Source organism: Xiphophorus maculatus, chromosome 6, assembly GCF_002775205.1.
Source record: "Xiphophorus maculatus strain JP 163 A chromosome 6, X_maculatus-5.0-male, whole genome shotgun sequence".
In the NCBI taxonomy this organism is placed as follows: Eukaryota; Metazoa; Chordata; class Actinopteri; order Cyprinodontiformes; family Poeciliidae; genus Xiphophorus; species Xiphophorus maculatus.
The window spans coordinates 13,674,194-13,689,042 of NC_036448.1; the positions used below are offsets into that span (position 1 = coordinate 13,674,194).

Below are 14,849 nucleotides of genomic sequence, written 5' to 3' on the forward strand. Positions count from 1 at the left end.
CCCCTATGAGGAGTCTGACATTATTTTCCCACTAACACTTAAGATTATCTACACATTCCTTCAGCATTCCTCAGTCCTCCTCTGCACACAGGGCGCTTTATCACATGACTAGCTCTCTCGTCTTCACAATTTGAGTTTAATGAGAGAGATGTCAGGAAAAAGTAGAACGCATCACTGCTGACTGCATCTGATGACTGGATACAAAGTAACTGTGTCAGTGCTAATTCTTCCCTCCTTAGTAAACTGACTTTGACAAACTGACTTTTCTTTTTTCAAAGACCAGATGTTGAAATACAGCAGAAGAAGTGTAATGGTGTTTTCTGAGCTTTTTAATTCGTTTCTAATTGGAAATTGCCATTTAGATGGATTGTTCATTCAGCCCTTCCTTCTTATGGTGTCATAAAGTGAACTGTAAAACAAATTTCACCTATAAATCTGTCAGTTGTGAACAGCCTGAGTATGGATGGATTCCAAATGAAGCTGTAATGCTGTGTTAAAAATGAGAAAAAGCTGTGTGATGATGCTGATGGAAAACCCCCTTTGCTTGGCTTGTGATTCACACAGGCAGAGTGACATGACATGACTGACTGCATTACATTTACAGGAACTTTGTCTCCATCAGTGGTCCTAATACTGCAAGTTTATAGAAAGGTTCTCTTTTTAGGACTTGATTTCTAGCAAAAGAAGTGGCAGGAATTTTCATTGTGGTACATGTTTCTTTGATTTTAGAAAAGTGCCTCCCTACAGAAAGGAGTAGGATAGAACAGAATATATTGTATTGATCCCAAAGGGGAAGATGCTTATAATTGATAATGCTTATAACTTAGGAAAAGAGATAAAAGAGACACAATAGTTCAAATTCAGTCATATGGAATAAAATGCTACCTTTTCATAAAGGTTTTTTATGTTATGTTAGAAGGTCTAACTTCTACTCACTCACTCACTCACTCACTCACTCACTCACTCACTCACTCACTCACTCACTCACTCACTCACTCACTCACTCACTCACTCACTCACTCACTCACTCACTCACTCACTCACTCACTCACTCACTCACTCACTCACTCACTCACTCAAAAATGAAGTTTAAAGAGAATTTAAGGAACATTCAAATCAGCAAGAAAAGTTTTTGTCATCACAGGCGTCCAAAATCACTCAGGCATGAAAAGTGGAGGTTACACAATAATAATGAGTATGAAGCCCCTAAAGGCCCTAATAATTGATTTCCACTCATTCATAGTCTACAGAATTTGTTGATGACTTGCACAACTGAATCTGTAATCCAAGCCAATCGATGACACTCATTTATCTTGAGTCATATACAAACTCTATATTCAACAAGTTCAGCAATTCAATTAAAAGATTGACTTAAGGTTTATGCTCCATCACTAAAATGGGAACTACTATAACACATTGTTCAGAAGCTATGAGGATAGATAAAACTATTCAAAGCAAAAATAATGATCAAATAATATTTAGGTTTAAACTGCTATTATAGAGAGACAGAAAGGCAAAGGGAGTTGAAAAAGTGGAATGGCACCCATAGGACCCGTGAAACATTCACAGCAGTGCTCATCCATCTCCAGGACATGGGAAAGAAAGCTGGCTGTGGCATGACAAACAGAGCAAACCTGAAAGAGAATTCTGCTCTACATGCAGGCCACCCTTGAACATATGTGACATCCATGCAAAAAGACCTACAAACAATCACAGGCATGCCTATGACTCAATTCTCAGCCTCCTTAATCACACCTCAAATTACAGTAACACCCACAGCGACCCCACTGGTCTAATTGGAATGGGGGCTCATGCTAGAAGGGTCACATTTTTCTTTAGCTGGCTTTTGTCATGTGGAGACAGTTAATCTGTTTTCTTAACAGCCTGACTTCCCCATTGACTAATGTTCAGGCCCACTGCTGTGCCTTATTAAAGCACAATACATTCCAATGACACACTCAATCTAGTCTTTTGTTTTGTCCACAGGGCCGTCAGTAACTTTGTGTCTGTTGTGGACATGCACATTGTTGAGCATTGGACTATGTATAGAAAATGCTCTTATACAAATCTCACTCATGTAACTGTATACCGTTTTAGATCTTGTATTAGACTTTATTTCCATTTAACTCTCTGATGCGCAAGTGGGTCTTTTTTGACCCAATGAGGTCATCTTTTTGCAATATCTTTGTAATTAAAAGTTTTTATCACTTCATATTCCAGGTATCCCTCAAAAAATATGTTACTGATATCATGCAATTCAAATTTTTAATTGACCTTTTATACATTTTAAGAAATATAATGTTTTATATCACTACCCCTTTCTTTCGTGAGTGGGTCATAATTGACCCGCATTAATTTCCTATGGAATTTAATGGGAATCTTTGCTTCTTACCAACTGTAATTGTCAGGAACACATTATTTTGTGAACCATACACACTGAGTCCTAGGTGTTACCCCTGAATAATACTATTTTATACAGCAAAAACTCTTACATATAAGTATTATCTTTATTTTTTACCTCACAAATGTGTGTGTGTGTGTCAATCATGAGTACTGTGACAGTGTTATTGTCACAAATCAACATATTAGCCTTCTTCAAAGTTAGCCAACACTAGTTATCTGACCAACTAGCTAACATTACTGCTTATACTTTATTGTGCATGTGTATTATTTGTGGGGGGGTGCGTGCGTGCGTGCGTCTCTGTGTGTGTCTGACACCCTGGATAAGAAAACCAAGAGAGAGAGAGAATGTGTTGAATGACATGCAAAACCTGTTGATCAATGTGTTCAAGGTTTGTTCTTTTATCATCTCAATAATTAAAATAAACATGTATAGCCATATAAATGAATGCATTAATAAATGAGCCAGAAAAGAATAGAGTGCCTTCTCTGGATTGGGGAGGATGTCCTGCCCCAAGTGGAGGAGTTTAAGTATCTCGGGCTCTTGTTCACCAATGAGGGAAAAATGGAGCAGGAGATCGACAGACGGATTGGTGCAGCGTCTGCAGTGAAGCGGCCGCTGTCCTAGTTTGTCGTGGTGAAGAGAGAGCTGAGCCAAAAAGCAAAGCTCTTGATTTACCTGTCAATCTAAGTTCCTACCCTTATCTATGGTCATGAGCTTTGGGTCATGACTGAAAGAACGAGGTCACAGATACAAGCGGCTGAAATGGGTTTTCCCTACAGGGTGTCTGGGCTCTCCCTTAAAGATAGGGTGAGGAGCGTGGATATCCACGAGGAACTCAGAGTAGAGCTGCTGCTCCTTCACGTCGAGAAGAGCATCTGGTCAGGATGCCTCCTGGACGCCTCCCTGGTGAGGTGTTCTGGGCACATTCCACCGGGAGGAGGCCCTGGGGAAGACCCAGGACACGCTGTAGGGCCTATGTTTCTTGGCTGGCCTGGGAACACCTTGGGATTCCCCCGGAGGAGATGGAACAAGTGGCTGGGGAGAGGGAAGTCTGAGCCTCCTTACTTAGGCTGCTACCCCCACAATCCAACCCCAGATAAGCAGAAGAAAATGGATGGATGGATAAATAAATGCACACACGTACATGCACACCCCCTCACATGCATGATACACATAGCATAATAGAATACAGACAGTAATTTTAACTAGCTTGGTTAGCCACCTAGTTTCAAGAAACGTGCTCTTTCGCACACACCCCATGCCCACACACACATAATGGATGTTGACATTGTCCATTATTGACATTTCATCATTGCTGTTGTAAAATTGCTGTTGTTGTCATTTTGTTTCAAAAATGTTCTACAAATTGTCACAATTGTTCCACAAATTGTTCTAAAAATGCTTAAAAAAGTGAAAAATGAAAATATTTAAAACATTAAATAATTTCTGTGTGAAATAAAACATAGTAGAAAGTATTATACAAAACAATATTTTGAATCAAAATGACAAAAGTAGCAAAAAACACATTGATTGTAACCCAGGTCAAAAAAGACCCACTCACGGAAGACTGTATAGTCAGTCACTCACGCATCAGAGCGTTGATTTGGTAATAAGTTCTGTTTGGCCTCATTGATTATTATGAAACACGACAGATTATGACCCCTGATCAAATCAAAGTAAATTTAAATTCTGGTGAAGATATTACTTATTGGAACCAAATAGCTACATTTCCTAATTATGTACCCTTAGTTAGAATTGAGAAAGTTGCATTGTTTTTCAAAGCAATGTAACTTAATGTAACCTAAACTGATGCAGAGCCAATGAGAAAAATTATGTGACAAACAAGCTGAACATGAAAAGACCAGAATTGTAAAGGTGCAAAAATTAAAAGGGGTGAAATAACCAACACCTTTTTTCCTTATGTGGCTCGCCCATCACAGCAGTTGTCAAGTCAGTAACCATGCATTTGAAATTTCTGACAACCACATACTATTTGTCATATATTCTATTGGAAAAAAAAAATCCATCCAGAGTATTTGTCAAGAGCAAGATGTAAGAACTATGAGAGAGAGCAGTTTTCTGTTTTTGCTTAATTGTGTCTAAGTGTTTGTGACCACATAAAACTGTTCAAGACCTGGCTATGTTACCACAGTGAATCAGAGGACAATACTAAAATAGACAGGATAGACAACTCTATGTGCACAGCTTCAAACTTTAGGCAATTTAGCATGGCCAATCAACCTGACACTCATTTGAAACTTGAACCCAAGTCTTTTTGCAGCAATGCAACGCTACTAAAATCTGCATCACATCCCATTAGATGGGATGCACCTAATGATTCACATTTTCATACCATGCTTCTTGATTTTATGTTTCTGCTTTGTCCTTTGTGTGTCAGTTTATTGAACCCACTTGCGCCTTGTTCTGATGATCTACGCGCCTCACCTGGTTGCTGTAGCACTTAAGCTCTTCACAGCTTCTGCCTCATTACCAGATTATTGACTGCATGAGTGAGTCAGAAATCCAGGCTTTTTTTCCATGCCCCTGTTTGGTCTCCAAGTTTCTGACCTAATTCATGTCCCTGTGGTGTTTTTTCCCTGTTTTGACAAGCCCATGACTGACTTCTGCAAGCTTTCTGATAACTGGATCATGACTCATGCCCCAAACACAGACCTCTGGGATTTGCTTGCCCCATTGGATGAGTTTTCCAATATCTAATTCTCTCTGAATGATCATTGCCTGATTATTCGCGCCACTATTGGATTGTGGACTGTGGAAGGTTTGATGTGTCCTTCATGTTCACAGGCAGAAAACCCCCCAAACTACATAGAGTTTTTGAAAGAAAAAAAAAAAACATCTAAAATGCCAGCTTACTCCACACACCCAAATATTTTTAAGTCACTTTGTCACTTGGAGCTTCCAAATTTTCAGCCTTTTTCTAAAAACAGTCCTTCCTTTTCTGAATATGAGACATGTTTGCCCTGCCCTTTCAGTCTTCTTTTCTCTGTAAATAGTAAAGATAGTCCCTTAAAATCTGAATCTTTCTCAGCAAGTGATTGAAAATGGTCTGAGCCAACTGCTCAGTCCTCTGGCCAGTGTTATAATAGGTAAAGTCTGTTTCTATTTTTCTTTCATAAGAGGAAGAATAAGTCGGGGATCCTGTAGGATATTCAAGTATTGCAAAGCTGAATAACTGCTCATATTTGATGTAGTCTATCTAGAATGACTTTCTGGAGGCAGTAATCAGCAAAGGACAAGATGACTGGTACAATATGAAGCCTTTTCCATTTACTGACATACATGTTTGCATGGTACAGACTGTCTGACCTTTACAAGAACAAACTGATGGGGAAAAACCATTATTTAGCTCTAAGAGGTTGAATCACAAGTAGACATAACATTAAAAGAAAAGGAAAAAAAACAACAACATAGAAAATGCCAGGATAACATGTTGTGCATGACTATGCATGATAATGACAAACTGTTTTTTAGAGATTTAATCCAAGTCATAACTGAAAATCATCTTGATGTTTTTTCAACAGAGTTTATTTGAATTAAGATGAGGGTCACAAATTTACTTAACCTAATGCTAGCCACTAGACAAAAATGACAGATCAACAACTGAATATGCTGCCTTTGTTACCCTGTTGTAAGATTTGATGAAGCTCTGCAGCAGGAAATGGATACATCTGATGACTGAAAGTCAAGAGGGAGAGCTGTGGTTAGGAGGTGCCACAGGACTCTTCACCCAATTGTCTATCTTTGACAAGCTATTTCTAGTGCCGTCTCCTCTCCATTGCCTCTTTCATCCAGCCCAAGCTTGTCACTGTGATCCCAGTGCTGAAAAGGTAAGACAATCTGGAGGTATGGGGTGAAGGGTGGTAGATGAGTTCCTGGGGTGGAAAGTGGGCTACTCTGTTTTCACATTGCTTAAGCAAGGATCATCCACTGGAAAAAAAAAAAAAAAGTTATGCTCTCAAAGCTCAGTTTATAGTCTGTGGTGTGACATCTCTAACATTGAATGAAACTAATTCAACTAACATTGAATTATTTTTAGATCTTATCCTTTTGAAAAGAGCCAAATTGTACACTGTCTTGCTCTCCTTCCTTCTCTCTGCATGTGAAGATGTTTTGTGTGCATGTGGCTGCAAGGACTGAAGCGCTGATGTATGGCATCGTTTAAAATAGCCCAGACAGACATCTAAGCAGCTGTGACCTCAGATCCCCCAAACTCTCAGTTAAACTTATTGACCACTCTGGTTCTCAAACGTAAGTGTCTCCATATTCCACAACATTGTTCGAGATAACCTCAGAAAAAAGTGAAATTAATTGATATTGCCAACTTATTGATATACTCTATATAAGTTGTATACATACTGTATATATGTATTGTTATTATTACTATTGCTCCTGTTCCCCCATTGTAGACTTTGACTGTGCTATAGAAAATGTTTTTAGCTCATTGGTTGTCAATGATCTAAATGAGTAGAAGTACATAACATATTGGAAACAGATGTATCCCCCACCTCCTAAAAAAGTTTAAGAAAAGGTAACCAGCACTGAAACAACACAGTCGAGTTGCCGTTATGTGTTCTAAGCTTGGATAACTGGGATTTGGGGAAATCAAATACTGCTAACAGGCAAACCTCCCTTCAGGAGCAGCCATTAGGTCATTCATAACCAATTCAGTCAATGCTGCTGTCATCATGACTAGCTTTGACAGTGCCAGAACTATTAATGACTTCTGCACTAACAGTCTTGGTGAAAACACAGCCTGGTATGTTTAGCAAAATTTCCCCTTGGTGCAACTGGTGAAGGACAGAATCAAATAGCTTGTCCTAATTGAACTCTCATAACCTTTAATCTTCCTCAGCACTGACATCAGGAAGTTTGATTCATGTCATTAGATGTAACACCCTGCTCAATGCAGCTTAAAATGTGCTGCATAGATATAATGGTTACCTCAGCGGGATGTCTTCTTAAGCAGTATAGGATGAATTCATATATTTTGATTCTGCAAAACTTAAGCAAATGATTTTCAGGAGTATGATAAGAATAAGTTACAGTGATATGAATTGTTAAAAAGCCTAAAGTGGTAAAAGTGTTTGAACATATAAAATATTAAGGTGCAAAATAACTTGGTGGAGACTTTCTAAGGCAACCAGTTGATTAAACAGTTGCATAAAAGCCCTTATATTTATAATTTATCTATGTCGAGTGTAGTCTATTTCAACAGTGCATACAGAATATTAGGAAGGATTAGAAAAAAAATGGGTGTGGATGTGTATTGGAGTTGCTGTTCCAAAAAAAAAGACATCAAAGAAAATCTATGTGGTTTGTGAGTTGTAACCTTTAAGAAGAGACTAGCCAAAAGAGCAGAGCACTTTTAATAGAGCTCAACTACATTGTATCTTAATGATACAAAAATGACAATTGGAAACACAAAGCAAAGGATGAAAACTATGTACATTTATACACATGTGATTGCATGAAACAGCAAGGAACAAACAGATGGATTTACTGCTGCTTTGAAATAAAACTTATTGTGGTTAGAGCACACAAAATGTTACACGTTCAACTTTTGAAAACTTAGAGAGTCCCAATTATTTTCACTTTGTTCCAATTTGACCTTATTATGTAAATGCAGAGATGTTATAAATATACACTTCAGTTTTGCATTGTCAGGTAGGATGCCATTTCTAGTCCACCTCAGATAGCTACAGCTGGAACTAGAAATTTACATACATTGTATAAAATGATACATCATTTTTTTCACTCTCTAACTAGGTCAGTTATGATGAGCAAAATAATTTTAATTAGCTAAATGCTGGAATATTTTCGCAAAACTTTGCATTACCTGAAATGTAAAGGTTTGCATGTACTAAGATTCTAAAAAGTTAATTTATGACATCTGAGGAAACAGAGGCACACCTGTGGATGTATTTTAAGGCATTATCTGAAACATAATCTTAAAAATATTTTATTGATCCCAAAGTGAAATTAAATAATTAGGTTAAATTATATCTAATTTAAAATTGTTAATATGTATGCGCTTATGCGCTGCAGGTAAGTATTTGATTTAAACCTTATTACTGTGTGTCAGTGCCAGTCAATGCATCAATTTTGTCCGTATAAAAGGAAAACAGGCATTCAAAGAAATTCCAATCTTTACACAATTTGTGTCCCCCCCCCTACAAAGTGTGTTGGCACTTTGTAGTGTGCCAACACAGTATGATCAAAACACATTTTCAATTGTTGGAATTTGTGGGAAAATAGAAGAGGAGGGGGTCATGTAAATTGTAGAGATACTGCATTGTTTTCTGATTCCACAGTATCTGCTTGCAGACGAGCAGAAAAAGGAAATATAATTTCAGCAATGGAAATTTTAAAGGAGAAAGGTAAAAAAAAAGGCACAGTATTTGAAACTGAGGCTTTGCCAGAAAGGGACATGACAGTCTTAAAATTTTTGCATTTCATACGTGCAATAATGTGCAATTCATCAAGCAAACACACAAACCAGGATGCACAATAAATATTAGTAGAGCCAACATTATGTAACCTTTGCTGAAAAATTTAAAACTCCCCATTCTTTAATTACTTCATGTGGTAAATTATGGATATTTTCCCTTTTATTTTTGACATTGAAACAATTTTGACTTTTGTAGAGCTGACAAGCATAGCTCATTCATGAAAGAAAACAAATTAACATTCCATTCAGCTCATGTCATACATTAACTCAAACCTCTGTACCTATATACAATTGCTTGCTACAGTATTCACACCTAGTTTGTCTGCACAATATGTTCAGCCGTGCAAAGGAGCTTGTGATGTACCTGTGAACTCATTACACTCTAATCCCTGCAAGGTACACAGTCATTAGAGCATGTCAAATCTGCTGTTTTGGGCCAGACACCTGGGATGGATCTATTGATTTTTCATGCATTCCTTAATTCCTAAAAAAAAATTAGTTACATTTATAAAAGAACAAAATTCTTCCACCAGGACGGCATTAGTACAGTGCTGTGAAAAGGTTCATAGCTTAGATGATAAGTAAAATCAGCGGTAGAAAAAGAAGACATCTGCTACATGTTACTTGATTTATGTTTGTAGCTAAGTGTTTACAGTTGTAAACGTTCTTAAGAATGATTCAACCCCATTCTGAATAACAAAGGTTAGGTCTGTGCAAGTGAAGCAAGAGCTGCAGCCCTCCTTTATAATAACATCTATAACCAAACAGTATAGCGGAAAGCGCAAGGTCAACCTTTATAATCATTCACAATAAAGATCCTGTGGGACAAGACCCTGCATTTGCCCACTCATTACCTATTTACAGGCTCCCACACTGTTGTCCACACACTGACCCACTCTTCATTTCTGTGTCACCCTTAGTGACGTCTATCTGTGCAGGATGATGACGAGAGTAAGGAACATATTGGTGATATGTTTATGATATGAATGTCATGTAAGTTCCTGAAGGGGCAAGGATGAGGAGGGATTTTTTTTTTTTAGATAGTCCTGTCATCAGATCAGCAACCACTTCAAAAAAAGTTCAGCAAAAAGCAGAGCAAGGCACCACGGTTGCTGCCAGCTTGTAGGTGGTGACCCGCCGACCACCTTCACCGCAGGGGGCTTGGGGGGGCCTTCTTGAGTGTTGTCACCTTCAGGCTGTCCTCCATCGGATGTCTGCCCATTGATATCATCTGTATGTGACACAAAAAAGATATTAGACTTCAATAATGTAAAGAGATAATTCTGAATCTTTGAAAAAGGACAGTGAATTCTTTGTTTATTATGAATCCAGGTTAGTTAAGGTGAAAGCTGAGGGCCTATGACCAAAGTGGGCTTCTCCCATCTTAAAACAGCTCCAATCTCAAACAAAGTTTAAGTTAATGTCATTATGTGAACCTTGAACTTCAGGGCACATTTGCATAAATATATATATGTATATATATATACTGTATATACATATACAAGTACAATAAATGATCCTCACATGTGAAACATGGACAGAGAGTAGAACAGCTGAGTAATTAAGATAAAGACTAGGATTAAATAAGTGTTCACTTCTTCCTACTCCTTTTCAAACAGAAAAGAATTGGTAAACAAATTATTTTGGTCTTGGTAATGTATGCACATGTTTTCTCTACTGATTGCTTGTTTACTTGTTTTTAAAAACTTGTTTGAATAATAAATCTAAATCAAATCAAGTCATCATGTAATGCTGGTGTCAGTGAATGCTATTTTACAGATTTTTACATAGCCTTCCCCTCTTAGATATTTAACTCTCCCGCGGTCTTAAGAGATGGAGTCATTTATACCCCACATGTTTTTTACTGTGTGCATGGTCCAGCAGGGTTGCACTGACCCTGTGTGCGCTTTTTTTGTGTGTGGTTTTGGAAACTGACAGTCAGACAGAACAACCTCCCACTTCCCCTCTGTCCAACTGTGACATTTGCTGTGGGAGGCTTAACAGAACAGAAAATGTTTTACATTACTACAACCTTTGTGTTCATCCCCATTTTGTGTACAAAATGGCATAATGTAAATGGCAGTTTGAAGGCTAACAAAATAGTATTCATATGACTTGTATAATGTCTATGAGATTGGAATCGATTCAAGATGAAATGGGAAGCTTTCAGTCATAAGCTCAAAGCTGTTGGCCTTAGCCGTCAGGTCCATCTAATCTAGGTTTCTGCTAAATGAAGACTCCAACAGAATTATCTACTGCTTGTAAGACAATAAGTGAGTATAAATGTCTTACAGCCTCTCACTTCTAAGTACAGAGAAAATGCCTTGATGTCTTTTTACCTTCATGGACTATATACAGTATATTCATATAAACTCAGACACAAAACTTTCCCGCTGACATCAGTGAAATCTCAGCTCTGTTACACTTTCATCCTCATATGTCAGTGTCATCTGTCTTTATTCTTCTTTCCCGTCTAGCTGATGACAACTTGGAAATGGATTCCTCCTATTCATTGCCCATCCCTCTCACCAGTCCTCAGTATAAATTCCAGCTTGACCCAACCCAACGCTGCTAGGAAACACAAGTGCACTGGAGGCAGTGTAACAGTCTCAGCACAGTAGGATCACACACACCCATAGATAGAAAGATGAGAGGGATCTTTTTTAATGTCTCAGTGTGAGGTGCTCCCGTAAGCCTTGTGTAAGTGTAAAAAAAAGATCAGAATCAACATAAGAAAAGATGCATTAATAAATTGGTTGCAGATGTGGCTAAAGATGTAAAGACGTGGAACGTGAAATGTACATTCTGTACATGAAATGTACATGTACATATGTACATCTGTACAGCCCTACATTTGTACAAATGTACATCTCTGTAAAGAGAAGTATTTTGTTATTTGTTCTAAAACAGGCACATTCAGCAGTTATTTAAATTGCAGTCTTTCAACCAGGACATGGCTTTTACACTGCTCCAAAGTAGGACAATGTATGATAAGGTAATCCAATATGTTCATGAAATACAAAGAATTCTTTTGCAAAACAAGGATTCTAAATCTCTTATTTTTAAAGTAAAAGAGAAAACACATTCCTTTTCTTGAGTGTCCAATGATTTATTTTTTCTTTCCTTCAAGTATCTTTGAATTTACATTCTTTGGTTGGGCTGAGCAGAAATAACTCATCTCTAACCATGCTCCTGGGTTTCTGTGGATCCCTCTGTGAACAGGGCATGGCAGGGCTTTGGAGAGTGGAGTGTTTCATGTGCCAGTGATTTTTGTTGTTCTGGTAGACAATAGACAAAGACATCATTTATCCCGAGTCAGATTGCTGTTATTGCGTAATGGCAGTGGGGTGTATGTCATGGCAGAGATGTCAGAAATCTGAGTTTTAATGAAACAAGTCAACTTGCATCTCCACAGGCCAGTTGAATGAAAGATTAATGAAACAGATTATTTCAAATGCAAGTTACAACACAGTTTGAGAGAATTGCCAAATAGTGTCATATTGTAGGCTCTTGGCACTTTAAATGATGTCTTCATCCGTCCACCCCGTGTGAAGGTACAGTACCTAATCCTTACAAACAGATACAATTGACAGTTGTGCTTAAGGAGCTATATACGGTAACCAAAGTTCTGAAGATTTATAAATATGTCCATGTGAACTTTCTGAAGATGCATTGTGAAAATGTTGATGACACATTTTTAGTTTTTCTTCCATGATTTAACACATCTGATCCAGATGAACGCAGTTCAGCAATAGACTTAATCAGCAATCATTTGAAATCAGGTGTGTTGAAAGAGGAAAACTCCTAAAACATGCAGGGCTGAATGCTTTGACAGCCAGAGTTGTGAAACAATGTTCAATATGATTTTACTTAACTGTAATAATTTGATTATGTATTCCTAAATATGAACTGGACCCAATTTTCTTGCAAAGTACCATATGATAATTCATTGTGATTTAGCACTATTTAAATATAACTTTTTACTGAATCCAGCGCTCATTCAGTAAAATGAGCACTAGATTCGTTCTAATTGCTTGGGCTTTCAAAACCAATAAATTCTCAGTTTGAACAAACTTGCAAAACATTTGTAAGACTTTAGCTTCATTGAGTTTCTTACTCACTCTTGTCACATTTTAGAAATAAAAACCTATCAAAAACACCTGTACTGAAATATTGTGTCACAATATTCGATAATACTGAGCAATTGTTGAACATGATAAAAACCTGAAAAAACAAACTGGACTGAAGCAGCTTAGAACACAAAGCAATCCAAGATGAAAACGTAATGTGGTTTTGTTGTCATAATCAAACAATGTTAGCAGATAAGCCATTCTTTATAAGCTGGCTCATGTGTAAATCCGCCAAATATGAAGGGGGAAAAGCACAAAAGATCAAGGAAGACAGAAAAACAACGGGTGGGAGGGAGCGGGGAGGAAAGCAGTTGGCCTTTTAAGTAGAAGAAGGATGGATATCCTTCATCATTCATATCAAGACAGATGGATTCAATCACTTTACATCAGATCACAGCTATGCAGGGGCACAAGGACATGTGTCTTCCACTAGATTGTCAATTACTAAAAGACAAATGTCATTTAAGTAATAAAAGTGTTACACAATGAATAACAATAAAAACTTATAAAAGAAGGTCAGAACTAATAAATTAGATTGGACAATATATAGTATAAAAAATGCTAGCTTTATATTGCTATTTAGACCTAAAGTAAACTAAAAATGACAATTGTGTAACTTTACAACTGACTATTCAATATCAGCTCTGATAAAAACATACAGCTTTGTTGACCTATGTGTTGGCAAAGTGTGTGAGAATTGGTTCATAGTGTCCTTTGTCACTAATGCTTTCCCAGATGGGGTAGCTTGTGTGTTTAGAGAAACAATTTCCCACTGGGCAGGGAGACAGTTGCCTGTAGCAAGCCTGACTATAACAATAGAGTAGATCTGGCCAAGAGACAAAGGTAAATACAAATACAGGATGGAACAAAAGAAAGAAATAAGTATTGATCATCATTTGAGAACATTTTAAATAAGAAAATTTATTATTTTTATTGTCATCTTTGTTGCTTTCTAAACAGTTTCTTTAAAATATTTGTAATGCTATGTTGGCTACATACAAAGCATTGCAAAAATTGGTAATGGTGGTAAAATATACTGCTTCTGATCTCAACACAATATTCTCTTCAATGTATAATTTATCTCAGTTACAAGTATTCCCAGATGAATAGGCATAATGTCTTCCTAATTGTTCAGTTTAGCTGCCTGTAGTAGTATTTATGAGACAAACTGGCTCAACTCTGAATCATGGTCATTGATCAATCCAAGTATATGTATTTGTTTCTGGTGTTTTGTAGAAAACAACACAACACAAAAACAACAGTCTGGCAATAATGTAACTATGTTGCATAAAAATTACAATGTGCATTTCTCATTTGTTTAAACTTGAATAATATTTAGATTATCTTGTTTAGAGAGGGGAAAGTCTTGAAAGGTTACTGGTTTAAGCTTAGTTTCTCTCAACTCACAAAATACAACATATGACTATTTTTTACTCATCCACTTTTAAAAGAAGGTAATGTTCCTCCTTTGCACCTTTCCTACTTTCTGTTTAAATTGGTGTCAAGTAAAAATTAATCTGCTGTCGTACAAAGGAAGTTCTGAAAATTAAAAAAACGTAAACATGTCACTTATCTCTGTCTTAAACTGATTTTGTCTAAATCATCAGTGTCCTTAGATCTGACACAAATAATAAACATAAATACCATACAAAGGTAGATATATTTTAACAGTGATCCAGATATGTGATGGTCCAGTAATCCATAAAGGAACAAATCTTCCTAGAAAACAAAGTTAAACCTGTAGGTGTGCCATGTGTTTGACCCTGTGCATGCCTGCACATGAATCCTAGGTGAACCTTAACTGTGCTCCATGAAGGAAATATGCTGCTGTGCTCTCAGACTTATC

General features: G+C 37.2%; 1 protein-coding gene across 2 annotated transcripts in view; it reads right to left on the bottom strand.

Annotated features, from left to right (window-relative positions):
- Window positions 1-7,773: 7,773 nt before the first annotated feature.
- Window positions 7,774-14,849, bottom strand: part of LOC106699901 (glypican-5-like) — a 102,223-nt gene continuing 95,147 nt past the window's right edge. For both annotated transcript variants that reach the window (XM_023336010.1, XM_023336009.1), the window contains one exon: window positions 7,774-10,104. In XM_023336010.1, coding sequence (XP_023191778.1) covers window positions 9,926-10,104 — 179 coding nt within the window. In that variant the 3' untranslated portion in view covers window positions 7,774-9,925. The remainder of the gene's footprint in view (window positions 10,105-14,849) is intronic.